Source organism: Bombina bombina, chromosome 6 (assembly GCF_027579735.1).
Source record: "Bombina bombina isolate aBomBom1 chromosome 6, aBomBom1.pri, whole genome shotgun sequence".
Taxonomy (NCBI): Eukaryota; Metazoa; Chordata; class Amphibia; order Anura; family Bombinatoridae; genus Bombina; species Bombina bombina.
Genome location: NC_069504.1, coordinates 230,586,393 through 230,610,419, shown reverse-complemented (window position 1 = coordinate 230,610,419; position 24,027 = coordinate 230,586,393). Strand labels below are relative to the sequence as shown.

At 40.0% G+C, this 24,027-nt stretch overlaps 1 protein-coding gene across 4 annotated transcripts in view; it reads right to left on the bottom strand.

Moving 5' to 3' along the window:
* The window catches only part of PPP1R12A (protein phosphatase 1 regulatory subunit 12A), an 875,274-nt gene that overhangs the window by 750,224 nt on the left and 101,023 nt on the right, over positions 1-24,027 (bottom strand). For all 4 annotated transcript variants that reach the window (XM_053716754.1, XM_053716755.1, XM_053716757.1 and 1 more), the window contains exon 2: positions 595-725. In XM_053716754.1, coding sequence (XP_053572729.1) covers positions 595-725 — 131 coding nt within the window. The remainder of the gene's footprint in view (positions 1-594; positions 726-24,027) is intronic.

The window sequence follows — 24,027 nt, the reverse complement described above, 5'->3', positions numbered from 1 at the left end:
CCTAGTATAACACAGGCAAAGAGAATGACTGAGGGTGGAGGGGAAGGGAGGGGCTATATATACAGCTCTGCTGTGGTGCTCTTTGCCACTTCCTGTTAGCAGGAGATTAATATCCCACAAGTAAGGATGAAATCCGTGGACTCGTCATATCTTTGTAAAAGAAATCTTATCCCAAATTATAGGAAACAAAATAATCAAATATGAGGTGGCGAGTGAGGGAGGCCTGCTAAAGTTGAAAATTAATTGTGGTACTATATGTCATTAAGAAAAACAACCTTCCTGCTGCGGCATGGTATATACTTTCACAGGGTTTGTCAGATCCCAAGGCTGACACGCGGGTATAAGTTATGTTTGGGAAGCCTGCATAGCTGAGCAGCAATGGCAGTTCAAGAAAATTTCATAGGGCTGCTAAAGCATGCTACACCAAAAGGATTCATTTACCATCAATTATTTGTACATAAACATTTCAGGCTCCATGAGGCACTTGTAAGTAAGGGGGAGTGAATATTGTTTATATTTAGCTATTTTATATTTTTTGTACATAGGTATTGATATTTAATATATAGATGTCAATATTTAGGAACAAAGGCTTACTCAGCAATGTCAATATATCCACAGGAAGAAGCAGCATGCAGTGGTATCCAGCCTTCGTTATCTGGTTGATTAATACTGGCTCCATTTTCCACAAGAAATTTTACCATATCTAGGTTATCGTCAATGCAGGCCTAAAAGAAAAGGGGGGGGGGGGGACACATTTCATACATTAGTGAAGTGTCATTTGTTATACTGACCAATATACCACTTAAAAAGGGATATGAAACTAAAAGTTTATTTTTTGATTCAAACAGAAGCTACAATTTTTATAAAGTTTCCAATGTACTTCTATTATGAAATTTGCATAATTCCCATGATATTCTGTGTTGAAGAGATACCTAGGGTAGGTATCTGAAGAACTACATGGCAGGAAATAGTGTTGCCATCTAGTGCTCTTGCAAATTGATAACATTCTTGCAAAACTGCTGCCATAAACTGCTCCAGAAATGGGTCGGGCTCCTAAGCATACAAACCTACTTTTCAACAAAAGATACCAAAAGAACAAAGAAACATTGACAATAGAAGTAAATTAAAAAGTTGTTTAAAAGCTAATGCTTTATCGGAATCATACAAAAATACACACACTAAAAGCAGCACTATTTTAAGCAATCTCCCAATATATCATCTACTTTATTTGATTGGAGTGTATTATTAGTCTCCAAATTATAATAATGTTCTGCTTTGGGAGTGGTGCTTGCATTAATAAATATTAGAAATAAGTTTTTTTGATAAGATTCCAAGAGTGATGGATATTACAGACTAATGTGAGGCTAGAAAATAAATAAAAACATAATTTATGCTTACCTGATAAATTTATTTCTCTTGTAGTGTGTTCAGTCCACGGGTCATCCATTACTTATGGGATATATTCTCCTTCCCAACAGGAAGTTGCAAGAGGATCACCCAAGCAGAGCTGCTATATAGCTCCTCCCCTCACATGTCATATCCAGTCATTCGACCGAAACAAGACGAGAAAGGAGAAACTATAAGGTGCAGTGGTGACTGGAGTAATAATTTTAAAATTTAGAACCTGTCTCAAAAAAAGAAAGGGCGGGCCGTGGACTGAACACACTACAAGAGAAATAAATTTATCAGGTAAGCATAAATTATGTTTTCTCTTGTTAAGTGTGTTCAGTCCACAGGTCATCCATTACTTATGGGATACCAATACCAAAGCTAAGTACACGGATGATGGGAGGGACAAGGCAGGAACATTAAACAGAAGGAACCACTGCCTGTAGAACCTTTCTCCCAAAACCAGCCTCCGAAGAAGCGAAACTGTCAAATTTGGAAAATTTGGAAAAAGTATGAAGTGAAGACCAAGTTGCAGCCTTGCAAATCTGTTCAACAGAGGCCTCATTCTTAAAGGCCCAGGTGGAAGCCACAGCTCTAGTGGAATGAGCTGTAATTCTTTCAGGAGGCTGCTGTCCAGCAGTCTCATAGGCTAAACGTATTATGCTACGAAGCCAAAAAGAGAGAGAGGTAGCCGAAGCCTTTTGACCCCTCCTCTGTCCAGAGTAAACGACAGAGAAGAAGTTTGTCGAAAATCTTGAGTTGCCTGTAAGTAGAACTTCAGAGCACGGACCACGTCTAGATTATGCAAAAGACGTTCCTTCTTTGAAGAAAGATTAGGACATAACGATGGAACAACAATCTCTTGATTGATATTCCTGTTAGAAACAACCTTAGGTAAAAACCCAGGTTTAGTACGCAGAACTACCTTGTCTGAATGAAAGATCAGATAAGGAGAATCACAATGTAAGGCAGATAACTCAGAGACTCTTCGAGCCGAGGAAATAGCCATCAAAAACAAAACTTTCCAAGATAAAAGCTTAATATCAATGGAATGAAGGGGTTCAAACGGAACACCCTGAAGAACTTTAAGAACCAAGTTTAAGCTCCACGGAGGAGCAACAGCTTTAAACACAGGTTTAATTCTAGCCAAAGCCTGACAAAAGGCCTGGACGTCTGGATGCTCTGCCAGATGTTTGTGTAAAAGAATAGACAGAGCTGAAATCTGTCCCTTTAGCGAACTAGCGGATAAACCCTTTTCTAAACCCTCTTGTAGAAAAGCTAATATCCTAGGAATCCTAACCTTACTCCATGAGTAACTCTTGGATTCGCACCAATATAAATATTTATGCCATATCTTATGGTAAATTTTTCTTGTCACAGGTTTCCGAGCCTGTATTAATGTATCAATAACCGAATCCGAAAACCCACGCTTTGATAGAATCAAGCGTTCAATTTCCAGGCAGTCAGCCTCAGAGAAATTAGGTTTGGATGGTTGAAAGGACCCTGAATTAGAAGGTCCTGCCTCAGAGGAAGAGACCATGGTGGACAGGACGACATGTCCACTAGGTCTGCATACCAGGTCCTGCGTGGCCACGCAGGCACCATCAGAATTACCGATGCCCTCTCCTGTTTGATCCTGGCAATCAGCCGAGGTAGCAACGGAAATGGTGGAAACACATAAGCTATGTTGAAAACCCAAGGGGCCGCTAATGCATCTACCAGCACCGCTCCCGGGTCCCTGGACCTGGATCCGTAACAAGGAAGCTTCGCATTCTGGCGAGATGCCATGAGATCCAGATCCGGTTTGCCCCAACGACGAATCAGTTGAGCAAATACCTCCGGGTGAAGTTCCCACTCTCCCGGATGAAAAGTCTGGCGACTTAGGAAATCCGCCTCCCAGTTCTCTACGCCTGGGATGTGAATCGCTGACAGGTGGCAAGAGTGAGACTCTGCCCAGCGAATTATCTTCGAGACTTCCAACATCGCTAGGGAACTCCTGGTTCCCCCTTGATGATTGATGTAAGCCACAGTCGTGATGTTGTCCAACTGAAATCTGATGAACCTCAGCTTTGCTAACTGAGGCCAAGCCAGAAGAGCATTGAATATTGCTCTTAATTCTAGAATGTTTATTGGGAGGAGTTTCTCCTCCTGAGTCCACGATCCCTGAGCCTTAAGGGAATTCCAGACTGCTCCCCAGCCTAGAAGGCTGGCATCCGTTGTTACAATCGTCCAATCTGGCCTGCGAAAGGTCATTCCTTTGGACAGATGAACCGGTGACAACCACCAGAGAAGCGAATCTCTGGTCTCCTGGTCCAGATTTAGCAAAGGGGACAGATCTGAGTAATCCCCGTTCCATTGACTGAGCATGCATAGTTGCAGCGGTCTGAGATGCAGGCGCGCAAATGGCACTATGTCCATTGCCGCTACCATTAAGCCGATTACCTCCATGCACTGAGCTACCGATGGACTTGGAATGGAATGAAGGACACGGCAAGCATTGAGAATCTTTGATAACCTGGACTCCGTCAGGTAAATCTTCATCTCTACAGAATCTATAAGAGTCCCTAGAAAAGGAACCCGTGTGAGTGGTAACAGAGAACTCTTTTCCACGTTCACTTTCCACCAATGCGACCTCAGAAATGCTAGAACTATCTCTGTATGAGACTTTGCATTCTGAAAATTTGACGCTTGTATCAGAATGTCGTCTAGGTACGGAGCCACCGCTATGCCTCGTGGTCTTAGTACCGCCAGAAGTGAGCCCAGAACCTTCATAAAAATTCTCGGGGCCGTGGCTAACCCGAAGGGAAGAGCCACAAACTGGTAATGCCCGTCTAGAAAGGCAAACCTCAGGTACCGATAATGATCTTTGTGAATCGGTATATGAAGGTAAGCATCCTTTAAGTCCACCGTGGTCATATATTGACCCTCTTGGATCATGGGTAGGATGGTTCGAATGGTTTCCATCTTGAACGATGGTACCCTTAGGAATTTGTTTAAGATCTTTAAGTCCAAGATTGGTCTGAAGGTTCCCTCTTTTTTGGGAACCACAAATAGATTTGAGTAAAATCCTTGTCCCTGTTCCGATCGCGGAACTGAGTGGATCACCCCCATGATTAAGAGGTCTTGTACACATTGTAGAAATGCCTCTCTCTTTACTAGGTTTGTCGATAACCTTGAAAGATGGAACCTCCCTTGTGGAGGAGAGGATTTGAAATCCAGAAGGTATCCCTGAGATATAATCTTTAACGTCCAGGGATCCTGCACATCTCTTGCCCAAGCCTGGGCAAAGAGAGAAAGTCTGCCCCCCACTAAATCAGTCTCTGGATAGGGGGCCCTGACTTCATGCTGTCTTAGGGGCGGGAGTAGGCTTTCTGGTCTGCTTGCCCTTGCTCCATGACTGGTTGCCTTTCCAACCTTGTCTGGAACGAGCAGTAGTTCCTTCCTGTTTTGGAGCGGAGGAAGTCGATGCTGCTCCTGCCTTGAAGTTACGAAAGGCACGAAAATTAGACTGTTTGGCCTTTGGTTTGGCCCTGTCCTGAGGAAGGGCGTGGCCCTTACCTCCCGTAATGTCAGCAATAATTTCCTTCAAGCCGGGCCCGAATAAGGTCTGCCCTTTGAAAGGAATGTTAAGTAGTTTAGACTTGGAAGTTACATCCGCTGACCAGGATTTAAGCCAGAGCGCTCTGCGCGCCTGTATGGCGAATCCGGAATTTTTAGCCGTAAGTTTGGTTAGATGTACTACGGCATCTGAAAAAAACGCATTAGCTTGCTTAAGGGTTCTAACTTTGCTCAAGGCCTCATCCAACGGCTCTGTGCGAATCGCCTCTTCTAGAGACTCAAACCAGAATGCCGCTGCAGCCGTGACAGGCGCAATGCATGCAAGAGGCTGCAATATAAAACCCTGTTGAACATACATTTTCTTAAGATAACCCTCTAATTTTTTATCCATTGGATCTGAGAAAGCACAGCTATCCTCCACCGGGATAGTGGTACGCTTGGCTAACGTAGAAACTGCTCCCTACACCTTAGGGACCGTCTGCCATAAGTCTCGTGTGGTGGCGTCTATAGGGAACATTTTTCTAAATATCGGGGGAGGGGAAAAAGGCACACCGGGTCTATCCCACTCCTTACTGATAATTTCTGTAAGTCTTTTTGGTATAGGAAAAACGTCAGTACACACCGGTACCGCATAGTATCTATCCAACCTACACAATTTCTCTGGAATTGCCATCGTGTCGCAATCATTCAGAGCCGCTAATACCTCCCCTAGTAACACACGGAGGTTCTCAAGCTTAAATTTAAAATTTGAAATTTCTGAATCCGGTCTCCCCAAATCAGAACCGTCACCCACAGAATGAAGCTCACCGTCCTCATGTTCTGCAAGTTGTGACGCAGTATCAGACATGGCTCTCGTGTCATCAGCGTGCTCTGTCCTTAACCCAGAGCTATCGCGTTTGCCCCTTAATTCGGGCATATTATATAATACTTCTTTCATAACATTAGCCATATCGTGTAAAGTGATTTGTAAGGGCCTAGATGTACTAGGTGTCTCAATCCTACGCATCTCCCGAGCGGGAGACGCAGGTACTGACACGTGAGGAGAGTTAGGCGGCATAACTTCCCCCTCGTTGTCTGGTGATAGCTTCTTTATCGGTACAGATTGACTTTTATTCAAAGCAATATCAATACAATTGGTACACATCGTTCTATTGGGCTCCACATTGGCTTTTGAACATGATGAACAAACAGTTTCCTCTGAATCAGACATGTTAAAACAGACTTAGCAATGAAACTAACAAGCTTGGAAATCACTTTCAATAAGTTTTACAAGCAATATAAAAAACGCTGCAGCGCTTCAAAAATACAAATATAATTAAACAATTCTTAACAAGACGTGTACTATTAGCAGAGGATTGCACCCATTAGCAAAAGGATGATTAACCCCTCGATACCCAAAACGGATAAAACAGATATCAATTAAGATTTCACGCTTTTAATCACAGTCAGCACACTGTCACAGATCTGCTGTGACCGATTACCTCCCTCACAAATGAAATTTGCAGACCCCTGAGCTCTCTAGAGACGTCCTGGATCAAGGAGGAAGAAGCAGAAAGACTGTGCAATAATTTTAACTGCGCAACAAGGCGCTAAAACAAAGGCCCTCCCACTCCAATCACAACAGTGGGAGCCCTGATATAACGGTTTCCATGCAGAAAAATATGTTAGCCATGTGGAAAAAATCATGCCCAAAGCGATTTATCACCAAAGTACCTCACAAAAAAAAACGAATAACATGCCAGTAAACGTTTTATTAAAAAACAACATTTTTCAATGTCATGCAAAACTATCACTAAGCCTGCTACCAGTCGCTACCACTGCAGAGAAGGCTTAAGTATTATTTCAGTGTTAACAGTATTTTCTCAGTCAAATTCTAGTCCCTAGAATATAACTCGACTGCGCATACAATTATCAGCCTGATACCAGTTGCTACTACTGCATTTAAGGCTGTACTTACATCATACGGTAACAGCAGTATTTTCTTAGTCAATTCCATTCCCAGAAAATAAAGTACCGCACATACCTCATTTGCGGAGGACCCCGCATGCTATTCCCAGTCTGAAGTTACCCCACTCCTCAGAATGTCGAGAACAGCCAGTGGATCTTAGTTACGCCTGCTAAGATCATAGATAAAAAACGCAGGCAGTTTCTTCTTCCAAATACTGCCTGAGATAAAAAAAACAGCACACTCAGGTGCCATTTAAAATAACAAACTTTTGATTGAAGAATAGTTAATAGTTAAGTAAAAACTCCAGCTCCTCTCGCGACCTCCTTCTTTGTTGAGGGTTGCAAGAGAATGACTGGATATGACATGTGAGGGGAGGAGCTATATAGCAGCTCTGCTTGGGTGATCCTCTTGCAACTTCCTGTTGGGAAGGAGAATATATCCCATAAGTAATGGATGACCCGTGGACTGAACACACTTAACAAGAGAAACATAACTTATTAAAACTAAATATAAAAAATGGGAATATGATTAAAAACTGGTGCGAGTCTAGCTGCTAGTTATTATATCCTAATTTAGCAATTGAGAAGTTTGCCATGTCTATGCCTTGAAAATATGCTCCAATTATGCCAAAAAGTACCGGATTATTGATTTGGTATTATGTTGCATGCTCAATAAATTAACAGTGTGTGGGAACCGAATTTATTTACAAATAGTTATATTCTGAGAGCTTACATAAAAATGTACTGATAAAAAAAAAAAAATCAAATGTGATTCTCGCATAGAATATAACAAATATTTACGGTGTTAAAATGATGCGTAGATATAAGAGTAGGTAAGTTTGTATTATATGTTCAGTTTTAAAATTGGTATAGAGCTGCGACTATTACCATATAGTGAACAATTAATAATAAAGTAGTGATTCCTCTAATAGTACAATAATATCTGAAAAATTGTGACACCGAGTACTCAGTAAGTTTGTAATGTAAACTCCAGTCACGAGCGCTGCTTTGTCTTGCAGTTCGGTTAGGTTAGTTACATAAAAACTATATTTGTTGCCATTCAGTGAACAAATATTCTTACGGCAATAACTAACCTATGAACAGCCATAACGCTATAAATTTAAAACTGAATGTATTGTAAGTTCTAATCACAGGCACCACAACTTGCAATCCTGCTCAGAGGACACATACACACAATTTTATTTGTGCCACACACGCACAAATCGGTCAAAGAAATTTAAGCAGATGTCAAATCTAATGGTTCTAGTTTTGTAATACAAGATTGTGTTATAATGTAATGTTTAGTAGGCTATTATCAAACCGAGATACAACCGCTTAGAACAGTCTGCAAAAACTGGAATTATACTGAATCAGCGTTCGAATGAAGCCAAGCAGCAGTTACTCTGCAAAATTAAAATAGTATGGACCCCATTACCCCTGCTGACGTGGTTTAGGCTTTATCAAAGATTGCGGCCAACCATACTCATTGGGTTATAATTACTTCCACAACCGGAAGTTTCACCTCTCTGATTACCGTTTGATTAATATACATTGTCAAATTATTATCATCTCCATAGGATAAATCTTTGATTGTGACAAACAGATTTAGGTCTCTATGTATCAAGCTACGGCAGACAGGGGTGAACATATGCACCCCTGTCCACCCCAGCTCTCCTCTGGAGGGTAGAAATTTGCTGCCAGAATTCAGCATTGCACACAAGCAATATTTTGTGCTTGCATGCAACAGTGCCCGCACACATCCAATCACTTGCGGGCAGGAGCTGTCAATTTCCCCGGTCGAATGAGACCGGGGAGATTTTAAATTCTGGAGAAGAGATTAGGAAGCAGCGGTCTGCTGCTTGATAAATACTGGACTACAGGTTCTCTTGAGAACCTGCAGTCTTAGGGGGGGGCAAACGGCTTGTGTATATATATATATATATATATATATATATATATTTCAAAGAAGGATGTCGTGGCTCCAGTGTATCCTTAAAACAAACTTTTATTGAAGCAATCCACAATAAAAAAACATGTATGCACTAGCCGTACATAAATAGCAGCTCCTGTAGCAGACAGGCAATGGAGACAACTGGGTCAAGAAGCAGCAGACATGTTTCGTGCCTTCCGGCACTTGTTCACTGCTGACAGGTGACCCAGTAATCTCACTTTAAATAGGGATTCCAATTAAAATAAAAGGTATATACATTCTCCATATAAGCCTATATAAATTAATTTCTAACCTTCTGTTAATCACATTTAACACTACTAGCGTAATGTATTCATCATTATTTAAGTCTAACTTGTAGTATACTTATTACAGGTAGCCCTCAGTTTACGCCGGGGTTAGGTTCCAGAAGGAATGGTTGTAAATCAAAACCGTTGTAAATTCAATGGGAAGTGAAGGAGATAGGTTCCAGGCCCCTCTCAAAATTGTCATAAGTAACACTTAATAAATTATTTTAACCCCTTAATGACCGGACCATTTTTCAATTTTCTTACCCTTAATGACAATGGCTATTTTTACATTTCTGCAGTGTTTGTGTTTAGCTGTAATTTCCCTCTTACTCATTTACTGTACCCACACATATTATATACCGTTTTTCTCGCCATTAAATGGACTTTCTAAAGATACCATTATTTTCATGATGTCTTATAATTTAATTAAAAAAAAATAATAAAATATGAGGAAAAAATGGAAAAAAAAACACACTTTTTCTAACTTTGACCCCCAAAATATGTTACACATCTACAATCACCAAAAAACACCCATGCTAAATAGTTTCTAAATTTTGTCCTGAATTTAGAAATACCCAATGTTTACATGTTCTTTGCTTTTTTTGCAATTTATGGGGCAATAAATACAGTAGCACTTCGCTATTTCCAAACCACTTTTTTTTTCAAAATTAGCGCTGGTTACATTGGAACCCTGATATCTGTCAGGAATACCTGAATATACCTTGACATGTATATATTTTTTTTTAGAAGACAACCCAAAGTATTGATCTAGGCCCATTTTGGTATATTTCATGCCACCATTTCACCTCCAAATGCGATCAAAAAAAAAAAAAGTTCACTTTTTCACAAAATTTGTCACAAACTTTAGGTTTCCCACTGAAATTATTTACAAACAGCTTCTGCAATTATGGCACAAATGGTTGTAAATGCTTCTCTGGGATCCCCTTTTTTCAGAAATAGCAGACTTATATGGCTTTTGGGTTGCTTTTTGGTAATTAGAAGGCCGCTAAATGCCGCTGCGCACCACACGTGTTTTATGCCCAGGAGTGAAGGGGTTAATTAGGGAGCTTGTAGGGTTAATTTTAGCTTTAGTGTAGTGTAGTAGACAACCCCAAGTATTGATCTAGGCCCATTTTGGTATATTTTATGCCACCATTTCACCGCCAAATGCGAGCAAATAAAAAAAAAAAACTTTACATTTTTCACAATTTTAGGTTTCTCACTGAAATTATTTACAAACAGCTTGTGCAATTATGGCAGAAATTTTTGTAAAGGCTTCTCTGGGATCCCCTTTGTTCAGAAATAACAGACTTATATGGCTTTGGCGTTGCTTTTTGGTAATTAGAAGGCCGCTAAATGCTGCTGCGCACCACACGTTAATTATGCCCAGCAGTGAAGGGGTTAAATTAGGTAGCTTGTAGGGAGCTTGCAGGGTTAATTTTAGAGATCAGCCTCCCACCTGACACATCCCACCCCCTGATCCCTCCCAAACAGCTCTCTTCCCTCCCCCACCCCACAATTGTTCCCGCCATCTTAAGTACTGGCAGAAAGTTTTTTTTTGTGTTTTTTTTAAATAAAAATAATAAAGTATTTTAGCTGTGATGGACCCCTGCCTTAGCCCCAACCTCCCTGATCCCCCCTCCAGCTCTCTAACCCTCTCCCCTACCTAATTACCACCATCTTGGGTACTGGCAGCTGTCTGCCAGTACCCAGTTTGGCCCCAAAAACCCCCCAAAAAGTATTTTTATTTTATTTTTACTTAAAAAACTATTTCTGTAGTGTAGCAGCCCCCCACAATACCCCCACCCAGATCCTTTTATATATTTTTTTTTTTTTTAAATCCCTTTTTTTTTCCCCTTTCTGCATCATTCATTGGTGTCAGTGTGGCTAATGGGTGCACGTGCACATGCATGCTCACGTGCACACACGCGCATCGTGCACGCGCACCCTCACACCCGGCACTATCGCTACCGGTGCAGAGAGGGCCACAGAGTGGCTCTCTCTGCATCGGGGGCTTGTAAAGTGGTATTGCAGGATGCCTCCATATCGAGGCATCACTGCAATACCCTCAGAGCTGCTGGAAGCATTTGTGATCGCTTCCAGCACTCTGTTAGACAACTGACGTACCAGGTACGTCCATTGTCATTAACTGCTTGTTAATGCATGACGTACCTGGTACGTCAGTTGTCATTAAGGGGTTAAAAGCTTTGAAATGAAGACTTTAAATGCTAGGCAGCATTATAAACCTAATAAAATAGTCACACAACACAGAATATATAATTAAACTAAGCTAAATGAACAAAAACATTTGCTAAACAGCATTATAAACCTAATTAAGTATAATGTATATACTTAACAATAAAAATAATGGGTATGTTCACACATATAGTTGTTAATGGGGCATTAAACACATAGATCTAGGTCTCTTCTAACGTTAAGGTCATGGGGGATACTTGTATTGAGAGTAAAGATCCAAAATATTTCTCTGGTATTTAATTTTGCCTCTCTATCCCCACCTCTCTTCCATAATGGTACATGATCTATGGCTTGTATACTGAGTAAATTGGGATACATATATATATATAAATAAATCCTCCGTGTGCCTGCACTCACAATACAGTAGGGTCATCAACCAGGGTGCTCAGTCAAAAGTTCACACAGTCTTACTTCAATCAAGGACTGCACTCGCTGGATTCAACTCAAAGAGTCTTTAAATCTTTATTGTGGTAACGTTTCGGGGTTCGCAGACTCCTTCCTCAGTGCAAGTGAACAAACCGTGCAATATATAGCAACAAACCCCACCCACCAAACAATTAGTGAAAATTGCGCCAAAAACAGAAGTAACCATGGTAACACACAATTGGCCACAGTAGCAAATAATCTTCTAAATGAAATAATTGACAACTAACATTAAAGTGAAGGTCAATTTTATCTAAATGCAATACACCCATAGAAACCTTAACATCAACGTATTACAGTCGCTAACTTTATATTTCAAAAAAATTAGTCATTTTCAAATAAAACAAATAAATATAATACCTCCGTTATCGATATTTGCCCCTTCCCTACCACACTTCCTTATTTTTCTTTAGTGACGTAGCTATCGTTCCTACAAGTTCCCTACGCTCGTGCACAACAACCTTTTTGAAATGCGCATGCGTATTTTTCACTGTGTAGCGCATGCGTTTCCTTTTCAACTGTTACGCAATACTGTTAGTCACTCACTCGCTCGTATCCAAAATAATGAGAGAGCGGACTACGCATGCGTGCTTCATGCACGAGCATGACGGTGATGACGCTCACATTTTTTATACGCATGAGCATAATTGAGTAATGACGCTATAGAAAAGGGGCAGGACGCCACGGAGGTAAAAAATAGATTGGATAGAACATATTAAAAAACTGTCAATTACGGCAATATGGCGGGCGGATAATACAAGTGACACAGATGCGATTTAAAAGGTAAAGATACAACTTTTATTATTAGTTATAAAGAATTTGATGACTTAACATCATACTTAATTTAGCTAATCTTGCTAAAACTGTTAACCACTAAGCCAGACTTGACCTTCACTTTAAAGTAGATATGTGCACCACATGAACCATATCCCTATGACATATGTGAATACTAAAAACAGAATATAAACAATTGTGTCAAACAAAAAAGTGTGTATACATTTCACCTGATATTTAAATATCATGAGAAACAAACTAACCCTATCTAGAAGTCTACAACTCTGCAGAGAATAATGTATAACAGCTCTATGGCTCTAATCCTATTTGTGTCTATCGCCGTTTCCAGTATCAGTAGTCAACATATTACTAACAGCCCAGACAATATGATATAGTAATCGAGACGTCGTGCTGGTATGCATATCACTAGCCTTAACTGCCCGCAAGAATCCAAAATGACAGCGTAATCAGTCTGTCTAATTGCTTTATCTGATCTCATACAGGGTATAAGTGTAATGTGTGGAACGTAATCACTACTACCAGGATAGAAGATACAGGTTTATAGTGTACAAGCTTACAATATAGGTACAATTCAAAAGTTCACATATGGGACAATAATGTGTGTGAGGTGTAAGCACTACTAAAAACGATGGTGACATACCGGGCTATACAATCTACTGGTGGCAATTGTATACAGGCCGATGCAACGATGGGCGTTAGTAGAGAAACAGGTGCGGCTCAGTCAAACCCGAGGTCTGTGTAGTGTAAACATAATAAGCATGGCTAATTAGCATAGCCTGCTGTTGTCAGAGCGGGAGCGCATGCTCGGTAGAGTGACTATGTAGAGCCAGGCGCGGATCAGCCTGATCCGTTTGTGAATCGAAAACCAGACAGACAGCATGGCTAATTAACATAGCCTGCTGACGTCAGGAAAAGGGCGGGTGTACTCTGCAGAGTGGCGGCCAGCTGTTAAGGCAGGATACAGAGGGATAAAAACAAGGATTACGTGTGTGCAATCTATTACAAACATAAACAGGCTCAAGTGTGATATAAGTGAAAGTTATTAATCACTGGTTCATAGGCTATTTAAGTGTGATATAAGTGAAAGTTATTAATCACTGATTCATAGGCTATGTAATGGTCTATATGCAAATTAATTACGTAGTGTTACAATAAAAACACGTCAGTCATAGGATCTGTATTCTAAATATCCATACATCAATAATCAAAAGGTACCAGCAGTTACCCAACAAATAAGTATTTCGAAACTGCAATGATACATATCAAAAGACGAACAGGGATAGAATTAAACTGGTAAGTCAATACATCCCTGGCATTACAACAAGTCAAATACATCCCTAGAATTCACTTGTGCCCGAGTCTAAGATTACTCGTACAGAGGGACCTCAAATATATCATCATAACTTTCACTTATATCACACTTAAATAGCTTATGAACCAGTGATTAATAACTTTCACTTATATCACACTTGAGCCTGTTTATGTTTGTAATAGACTGCACACACGTAATCCTTGTTTTTATCCCTCTGTATCCTGCCTTAAAAGCTGGCCGCCACTCTGCAGAGTACGCCCGCCCTTTTCCTGACGTCAGCAGGCTGTGTTAATTAGCCATGCTGTCTGTCTGGTTTTCGATTCACAAATGGATCAGGCTGATCCGCGCCTGGCTCTACATAGTCACTCTACCGGGCATGCGCGCCCGCTCTGACGACAGCAGGCTATGCTAATTAGCCATGCTTATTATGTTTACACTACACAGACCTCGGGTTTGACTGAGCCGCGCCTGTTTCTCTACTAACGCCCATCGTTGAATCGGCCTGTATACAATTGCCACCAGTAGATTTTATAGCCCGGTACGTCACCATAGTTTTTAGTAGTGCTTGCACCTCACACATATTATTGGCCCATATGTGAACTTTTGAATTGTACCTATAGTGTAAGCTAGTACACTATAAACCTGTATCTTCTATCCTGGTAGTAGTGATTACGTTCCACACATTACACTTATACCCTGTAAGAGATCGGATAAAGCAATTAGACTGATTACGCTGTCATTTTGGATTCTTACATGCAGGCAGTTAAGGCTAGTGATATGCATACCAGCACGGCGTCTCGATTACTATCTCATATTGTCTGGGCTGTAAGTAATATGTTGACTACTGATACTGGAAACGGCGATAGACACAAATAGGATTAGAGCCATAGAGCTGTTATACATTATTCTCTGCAGAGTTGTAGACTTCTAGATAGGGTTAGTTTGTTTCTCATGATATTTAAATATCAGGTGAAATGTATACACGTTTTTTTGTTTGACACAATTGTTTATATTCTGTTTTTAGCATTCACATATGTCATAGGGATATGGTTCATGTGGTGTACATATCTACTATAATGTTAATTGGCAATTATTTCATTTAGAAGATTGTTATTTGATCCTGTGGCCAATTGTGTGTTACCATGGTTACTTATGTTTTTGGCTCAATTATCACTAATTGTTTGGTGGGTGGGGTTTGTTGCTATATATTGCACTGTTTTCTGGTCTGAGGAAGGGGTCTGCGAACCACGAAACGTTACCACAATAAAGATTTAAAGACTCTTTGAGTTGAATCCAGCGAGTGCAGTCCTTGATTGAAGTAAGCCTATACATACACACACACACACACACTTATTATATACATATATTTATTATATACATACACACAGTTGTGCTCATAAGTTTACATACCCTGGCGGAATTTATGATTTCTTGGCCATTTTTCAGAGAATATGAATGATAACACACAAACTTTTCTTTTACTCATGGTTAGTGTTTGGTTGAAGCCATTTATTATCAACTGTGTTTACTCTTTTAAATCATAATGACAACAGGAAGTACCAAAATGACCCTGATCAAAAAAGTTTACATACCCTGGTGATTTTGGCCTGATAACATGCGCATAAGTTGACACAAAGGGGTTTGAATGGCTATTAAAGGTAACCATCCTCACCTGTGATCTGTTTTCTTGTAGTGTGTGTGTGTGTGTGTGTGTGTGTGTGTGTGTGTGTGTGTGTGTGTGTGTGTGTATGTATAAAAGGTCAATGAGTTTCTGGACTCCTAACAGACCCTTGCATCTTTCATCCAGCGCTGCACTGACGATTCTGAGTCATGGGGAAAGCAAAAGAATTGTCAAAGGATCTGCGGCAAATCAGCAGTGTTCAAACTTAAGAAGTGGAAAATGAAGGGTTCTGTTGAAACCAAACCACAGTCAGGTAGACCAACCAAAATATCAGCCACAACTGCCAGGAAAATTGTTCGGGATGCAAAGACAAACCCACAAATAACTTCAGGTGAAATACAGGACCATGTGGTGTGGCTGTTTCAAGATGAACAATAAGGAGGCACTTGAAGAAAGATGGGCTGCATGGTTGAGTCGCCATAAGAAAGCCATTACTACGCAATTGCCACAAAGTATCCCACTTACAATACGCCAAACAGCAGAGACAAGCCTCAAACCTTCTGGCACAAAGTCATTTGGAGTGATGAGACTAAAATTTAGCTTTTTGGCCACAACCATAAATGCTACATTTGGAGAGGAGTCAACAAGGCCTATGATGAAAGGTACACCATTCCTACTGTGAAACACGGAGGTGGATCACTGATGTTTTGCGGATGTGTGAGCTACAGAGGCACAGGAAATTTGGTTAGAATTGATGGCAAGATGAATGCAGTATGTTATCAAACAGAACGCCTCATTTTCCAGAATTGTCAGTGCAGCACTGGATGAAAGATGCAAGGGTCTGTCAGTAGTCCAGAAACTCATTGACCTTTTATACACACACTAATTACAAGAAAACAGATCACAGGTGAGGATGGTTACATTTAATAGCCATTCAAACCCCTTTGTATCAACTTGTGTGCATGTTATCAGGCCAAAACCACCAGGGTATGTAAACTTTTGATTAGGGTCATTTGGGTAGTTTCTGTTGTAATTATGATTTAAAAAGAGTAAACACAGTTGGAGCAGCCACTTCAGGGATTATATGTTTGTGGTAAATTTGAGCATATTGTCTCTTTAGAAACTCATATTGGAGTTCTGGAGGAACGAATTGCAACACTACATGAAACTAAGACACTTGAAAGGGAAATGGATAGGACTAAGCTAATTGTTAATGGTTCTAGCAGTGGGAATGGGGAGGAGACTCCAGGATGTAGCTGGGTCACAGTTAGAGGGCGAGGTAAAGGTAAGCGGAAGAGACAGGCCAGTTCTGAGCTGGTACACCAACAGATTTGCCAGATTAAGTGAAGATGTTGGGGATATCAGTTCAGGGGTGGCAGTGTCAGAGAGGGCTGTGTTGCCTAGTATAGTGAACAGTCCTTCAGTTGTGGAAGAGCAGCATACTATGGCGGGCAGTCCTTCAGTCATGGAAGAGGGGCATACAAGACAGGGCCTGAGACAGATGTTGGTGGTAGGAGACTATTATTAGGAAGGTTGATAGGGTAATTTGTCATCCAGACCCTTTAAATAGAACAGTTTGCTGTCCTCCAGGGGCTCGTGTTAGGCATATTGTGGAGCGTATTGATAGATTGTTAGAAGGACGTGGGTCTGATCCTGCAGTCATGGTACATATTGGTACTAATGAAGGAATCAGCGGGAGATGGAGAGTCCTAAAAAATGACTTTAGGGAGTTAGGTAGCAAGCTTAAAGCAAGGACCTCCAAAGTAATATTTTCTGACATATTACCAGTGCAGTGTGCTAATTCAGTAAGGCAGAAGGAGCTAAGGTCTGTTAATTCATGGTTAAAAACATGGTGTAAAAATGAGGGGTTTGACTTTTTAGAGCACTGGGCTGACTTTTCACTTGGGTACAATTTGTACAGTAAGGATGGATTGGATCTGAATGACATGGGTGCAGGTGTGTTGGGGGAAAGGATGGTAGCAAGTTTAGAGAATCTTTTAAATTAGGCAAAGGGGGGGAGGGTCAGTTAGAACACAATAGAATAGAGAGATCAGTCTGTGAATCTGTCAGTCCTTTGATATCTCAAGGAAGAGATGACTTAAAGGGACACTGTACCCAAATTTTTTCTTTTGTAATTCAGAAAGAGCATGCAATTTTAAGCAACTTTCTAATTTACTCCTATTATCAATTTTTCTTCGTTCTCTTGCTATCATTATTTGAAAAAGGTATCTAAGCTTTTTTTTGGTTTCAGTACTCTGGACAGCACTTTTTTATTGGTGGATGAATTTATCCACCAATCAGCAAGGACAACCCAGGTTGTTCACCAAAAATGGGCCGGCATCTAAACTTACATTCTTGCATTTCCAATAAAGATACCAAGAGAATGAAGAAAATTTGATAATAGGAGTAAATTAGGAAGTTGCTTAAAATGTCATGCTCAATCTGAATCACAAAAGAAAATGTTTGGGAACAGTGTCATTTTCATATAACTGCATGTAATAGACACTACTATAAAGAATAAGATGCACAGATACTGATATAAAAATCCAGTATAAAATGGTTTAAAAACGTACTTAGAAGCTTTCAGTTTAGCTCTGTTGAAAAGGCTGTTGGAAAGCCCACTGCAAGTGGGAAATAAGACACTCCCCCCTCCCCCTTCTTTTGCATATGAAAAGACCCTTTACACACACGAAAATTAAATGTATGACGACAACAAATGCAAGAAGCATGACAGGTAAAATGGGGGAGCTGACGCTCTTAGTTGCAGAAGAGGACTATGATGTTATCAGTATAACTGAAACTTGGTGGGATGATTCACGACTGGGCAGTTAACTTAGAGGGTATACTTTATTTAGGAGGGACAGAAATAATAAAATGGGTGGAGGAATCTGCATGTATATTAAACCTAACCTTAAACCTACAATAAGGGAAGATATTTCTGATACAGGTGACAACGTAGAGACCCTGTGGATGGAAATAAAGAGTGGGGAGAAAAATCCTAAAAAAATATTACTAGGAACATGCTACAAACCCCCCAACATTAGTGACCTGGATGAAACTCAACTACTAATACAAATAGGTAAGGCTGCTAATAACAGTGCTGTAATTATGGGAGATGTTAACTACCCTGATATAAACTGGGCCAATGAAACTAGTAATTCAGCGAAGGGGGATAAATTAATAAATGTTCTCAGGGATAACTTCTTGTCACAATTAATAGAGGAGCCAATATCAAACATAGAAGTCAAAGAACATTTGGGTAACAGTGATCATAACATGGTCACATTTGAAATTTCTTTTCATAAGCAGTGTCTTAAAGGACCAGTCAACACAGTAGATTTGCATAATCAACAAATGAAAGATAACAAGACAATGCAATAGCACTTAGTCTGAACTTCAAATGAGTAGTAGATTTTATTTCTGATCATTTTAAAAGTTATGTCTTTTTCCACTCCCCCTGTACCATGTGACAGCCATTAGCCAATCACAAATGCATACACGTACCATGTGACAGCCATCAGCCATTCACAAATGCATACACACTTATTCTTGCACATGCTCAGTAGGAGCTAGTGACTCAAAAAGTTTAAATATAAAAAGACTGTGCACATTTTGTTAATAATATAAATGTGTTAAGAGAAATTAGGAAAAAATGTAGGGCATTTAAATTATTGAAAGAAAATAGTACAGACTCAAAATTCCATATTTATAAAGAATGTAACAAAGCATGCAAAAAAGCAATCAAATTAGCCAAAATTGAAAATGAAAAATTAATTGCAAAGGATTCTAAATCTAACCCTAAAAGGTTCTTTAAGTACATAAATAGCAAAAAATCTAAGAAAGACAATATAGGTACATTAAAATGCGGGGAGGGTAGCATGATTAACAGTGAGAAGGCTGAGATACTAAACCAGTTTTTTTCTTCAGTATACACAAGAGAGGAACCATTGGATGATACTTTGGAACAAAATAGAACATGCCAGACCATACCATTAATTGGGTTATGTATAGAGGACATCAGGAACAAATTGGATAATATTAAGGTAAATAAAACTCCAGGCCCAGATGGAATACACCCAAGGGTGTTAAGGGAACTTAGCACTGTTATAGACAAACCTCTACTCTTAATTTTTCAAGACTCATTATCCTCAGGCATGGTACCCAAGGATTGGCGTAAAGCTGATGTGGTGCCACTCTTCAAAAAGGGAAGTAGGGATGATCCAGGAAGCTATAGACCAGTTAGTCTGACATCAATAGTGGGGAAGATATTTGAAGGTATTATAAGGGATTATATTGATGAGCATATTTGTGTAAACAAGATTATGAGTTCTAATCAGCATGGTTTTATGAGAAATAGATCATGTCAAACTAATCTAATTAGATTCTATGAGGAAGTAAGTAAAAATATAGATAAAGGGGGATCAGTTGATGTGATATACTTAGATTTTGCAAAGGCGTTTGATACAGTGCCACATGAGAGATTAATGCACAAAATTAAGGGACTGGGAATAGCTGAAAATGTTAGTTTGTGGATAAATAACTGGATAAAAGATAGGGAGCAACGAGTAGTAGTAAATGGATCATACTCAGATTGGACAAAGGGAATCAGTGGAGTACCCCAGGGATCAGTGCTGGGCCCTATTCTTTTTAATATTTTTATAAATGACTTGGAGCTAGGATTAAATAGCGACATCTCTATTTTTGCAGATGAGACCAAGTTAAGTAAGCTCCTTAGGTCAGAGCAGGATTAACTTTCGTTACAAAGGGACCTGCAAAAATTAGAAGTATGGGCAGGTAAATGGAAAATGATATTTAATACGGGAAAATGCAAGGTTATACATTTTGGAAGTAAAAATAAGCAGGCATGGCTAAAGCAGAAATTGAGTGATTTTTTCTTTTACAAGAGTATAAAAAACATAATTTATGTAAGAACTTACCTGATAAATTCATTTCTTTCATATTAGCAAGAGTCCATGAGCTAGTGACGTATGGGATATATACATTCCTACCAGGAGGGGCAAAGTTTCCCAAACCTCAAAATGCCTATAAATACACCCCTCACCACACCCACAAATCAGTTTAACGAATAGCCAAGAAGTGGGGTGATAAGAAAAAAAGTGCAAAAGCATAAAAAATAAGGAACTGGAATAATTGTGCTTTATACAAAAAAATCATAACCACCACAAAAAAAGGGTGGGCCTCAAGGACTCTTGCTAATATGAAAGAAATGAATTTATCAGGTAAGTTCTTACATAAATTATGTTTTCTTTCATGTAATTAGCAAGAGTCCATGAGCTAGTGACGTATGGGATAATGACTACCCAAGATGTGGATCTTTCCACGCAAGAGTCACTAGAGAGGGAGGGATAAAATAAAGACAGCCAATTCCTGCTGAAAATAATCCACACCCAAAATAAAGTTTAAATGAAAACATAAGCAGAAGATTCAAACTGAAACAGCTGCCTGAAGTACTTTTCTACCAAAAACTGCATCAGAAGAAGAAAACTCATCAAAATGGTAGAATTTAGTAAAAGTATGCAAAGAAGACCAAGTTGCTGCTTTGCAAATCTGATCAACCGAAGCTTCATTCCTAAATGCCCAGGAAGTAGAAACTGACCTAGTAGAATGAGCTGTAATCCTCTGAGGCGGAGTTTTACCCGACTCAACATAGGCATGATGAATTAAAGATTTCAACCAAGATGCCAAAGAAATGGCAGAAGCTTTCTGGCCTTTTCTAGAACCGGAAAAGATGACAAATAGACTAGAAGTCTTTCGGAAATTCTTAGTATCTTCAACATAATATTTCAAAGCTCTAACAACATCCAAAGAAAGCAATGATTTCTCCTTAGAATTCTTAGGATTAGGGCATAATGAAGGAACTACAATTTCTCTACTAATGTTGTTGGAATTCACAACCTTAGGTAAAAATTCAAAAGAAGTTCGCAACACTGCCTTATCCTGATGAAAAATCAGAAAAGGAGACTCACAAGAAAGAGCAGACAATTCAGAGACTCTTCTGGCAGAAGAGATGGCCAAAAGGAACAAAACTTTCCAAGAAAGTAATTTAATGTCCAATGAATGCATAGGTTCAAACGGAGGAGCTTGAAGAGCCCCCAGAACCAAATACAAACTCCAAGGAGGAGAAATTGACTTAATGACAGGTTTTATACGAACCAAGGTTTGTACAAAACAATGAATATCATGAAGATTAGCAATCTTTCTGTGAAAAAGAACAGGAAGAGCAGAGATTTGACCTTTCAAGGAACTTGCGGACAAACCTTTATCTAAACCATCCTGAAGAAACTGTAAAATTCTCGGAATTCTAAAAGAATGCCAGGAAAAATGATGAGAAAGACACCAAGAAATATAAGTCTTCCAGACTCTATAATATATCTCTCTAGATACAGATTTACGAGCCTGTAACATAGTATTAATCACAGAGTCAGAGAAACCTCTTTGACCAAGAATCAAGCGTTCAATCTCCATACGTTTAAATTTAAGGATTTGAGATCCTGATGGAAAAAAGGACCTTGCGACAGAAGGTCTGGTCTTAACGGAAGAGTCCACGGTTGGCAAGAGGCCATCCGGACAAGATCCGCATACCAAACCTGTGAGGCCATGCTGGAGCTACCAGCAGAACAAACAAGCATTCCTTCAGAATCTTGGAGATCACTCTTGGAAGAAGAACTAGAGGCGGAAAGATATAGGCAGGATGATACTTCCAAGGAAGTGATAATGCATCCACTGCCTCCGCCTGAGGATCCCGGGATCTGGACAGATACCTGGGAAGTTTCTTGTTTAGATGAGAAGCCATCAGATCTATTTCTGGAAGTTCCCACATTTGAACAATCTGAAGAAATACCTCTGGGTGAAGAGACCATTCGCCCGGATGCAACGTTTGGCGACTGAGATAATCCGCTTCCCAATTGTCTATTCCTGGAATATGAACCGCAGAGATTAGACAGGAGCTGGATTCCGCCCAAACCAGAATTCGAGATACTTCTTTCATAGCCAGAGGACTGTGAGTCCCTCCTTGATGATTGATGTATGCCACAGTTGTGACATTGTCTGTCTGAAAACAAATGAACGATTCTCTCTTCAGAAGAGGCCAAGACTGAAGAGCTCTGAAAATTGCACGGAGTTCCAAAATATTGATCGGTAATCTCACCTCCTGAGATTCCCAAACCCCTTGTGCTGTCAGAGACCCCCACACAGCTCCCCAACCTGTAAGACTTGCATCTGTTGAAATTACAGTCCAGGTCGGAAGAACAAAAGAAGCCCCCTGAACTAAACGATGGTGATCTGTCCACCACGTCAGAGTGTCGTACAATCGGTTTTAAAGATATTAATTGAGATATCTTTGTGTAATCCCTGCACCATTGGTTCAGCATACAGAGCTGAAGAGGTCGCATGTGAAAACGAGCAAAGGGGATCGCGTCCGATGCAGTAGTCATAAGACCTAGAATTTCCATGCATAAAGTCATGGACACTGAATCTATCTGGAAACCCAAAAAGGTTACCCTTGTCTGAGGAATCAATGAACTTTTTAGTGAATTGATCCTCCAACCATGATTTTGAAGAAACAACAAAAGTCGATTCGTATGAGATTCTGCTAAATGTGAAGACTGAGCAAGTACCAAGATATCGTCCAAATAAGGAAATACCACAATACCCTGTTCTCTGATTACAGATAGAAGGGCACCGAGAACTTTTGTAAAAATTCTTGGAGCTGTTGCTAGGCCAAACGGCAGAGCCACAAACTGGTAATGCTTGTCTAGGAAAGAGAATCTCAGAAACTGATAGTGCGCTGGATGAATCGGAATATGCAGATATGCATCCTGTAAATCTATTGTAGACATATAATGCCCTTGTTGAACAAAAGGCAGGATAGTCCTTACAGTTACCATTTTGAATGTTGGTATCCTTACATAACAATTCAATATTTTTAGATCCAGAACTGGTCTGAAGGAATTCTCCTTCTTTGGTACAAGGAAGAGATTCGAATAAAACCCCAGCCCCTGTTCCAGAACTGGAACTGGCATAATTACTCCAGCCAACTCTAGATCTGAAACACATTTCAGAAATGCTTGAGCTTTCGCTGGGTTTACTGGGACACGGGAAAGAAAGAATCTCTTTGCAGGAGGTCTTATCTTGAAACCAATTCTGTACCCTTCTGAAATAAATGTTCTGAATCCAAAGATTGTGAACAGAATTGATCCAAATTTCTTTGAAAAAACGTAATCTGCCCCCTACCAGCTGAGCTGGAATGAGGGCCTCACCTTCATGTGGACTTAGAAGCTGGCTTTGCTTTTCTAGAAGGCTTGGATTTATTCCAGACTGGAGATGGTTTCCAAACTGAAACTGCTCCTGAGGATGAAGGATCAGGCTTTTGTTCTTTGTTGAAACGAAAGGAACGAAAACGATTATTAGCCCTGTTTTTACCCTTAGATTTTTTATCCTGTGGTAAAAAAGTTCCTTTCCCACCAGT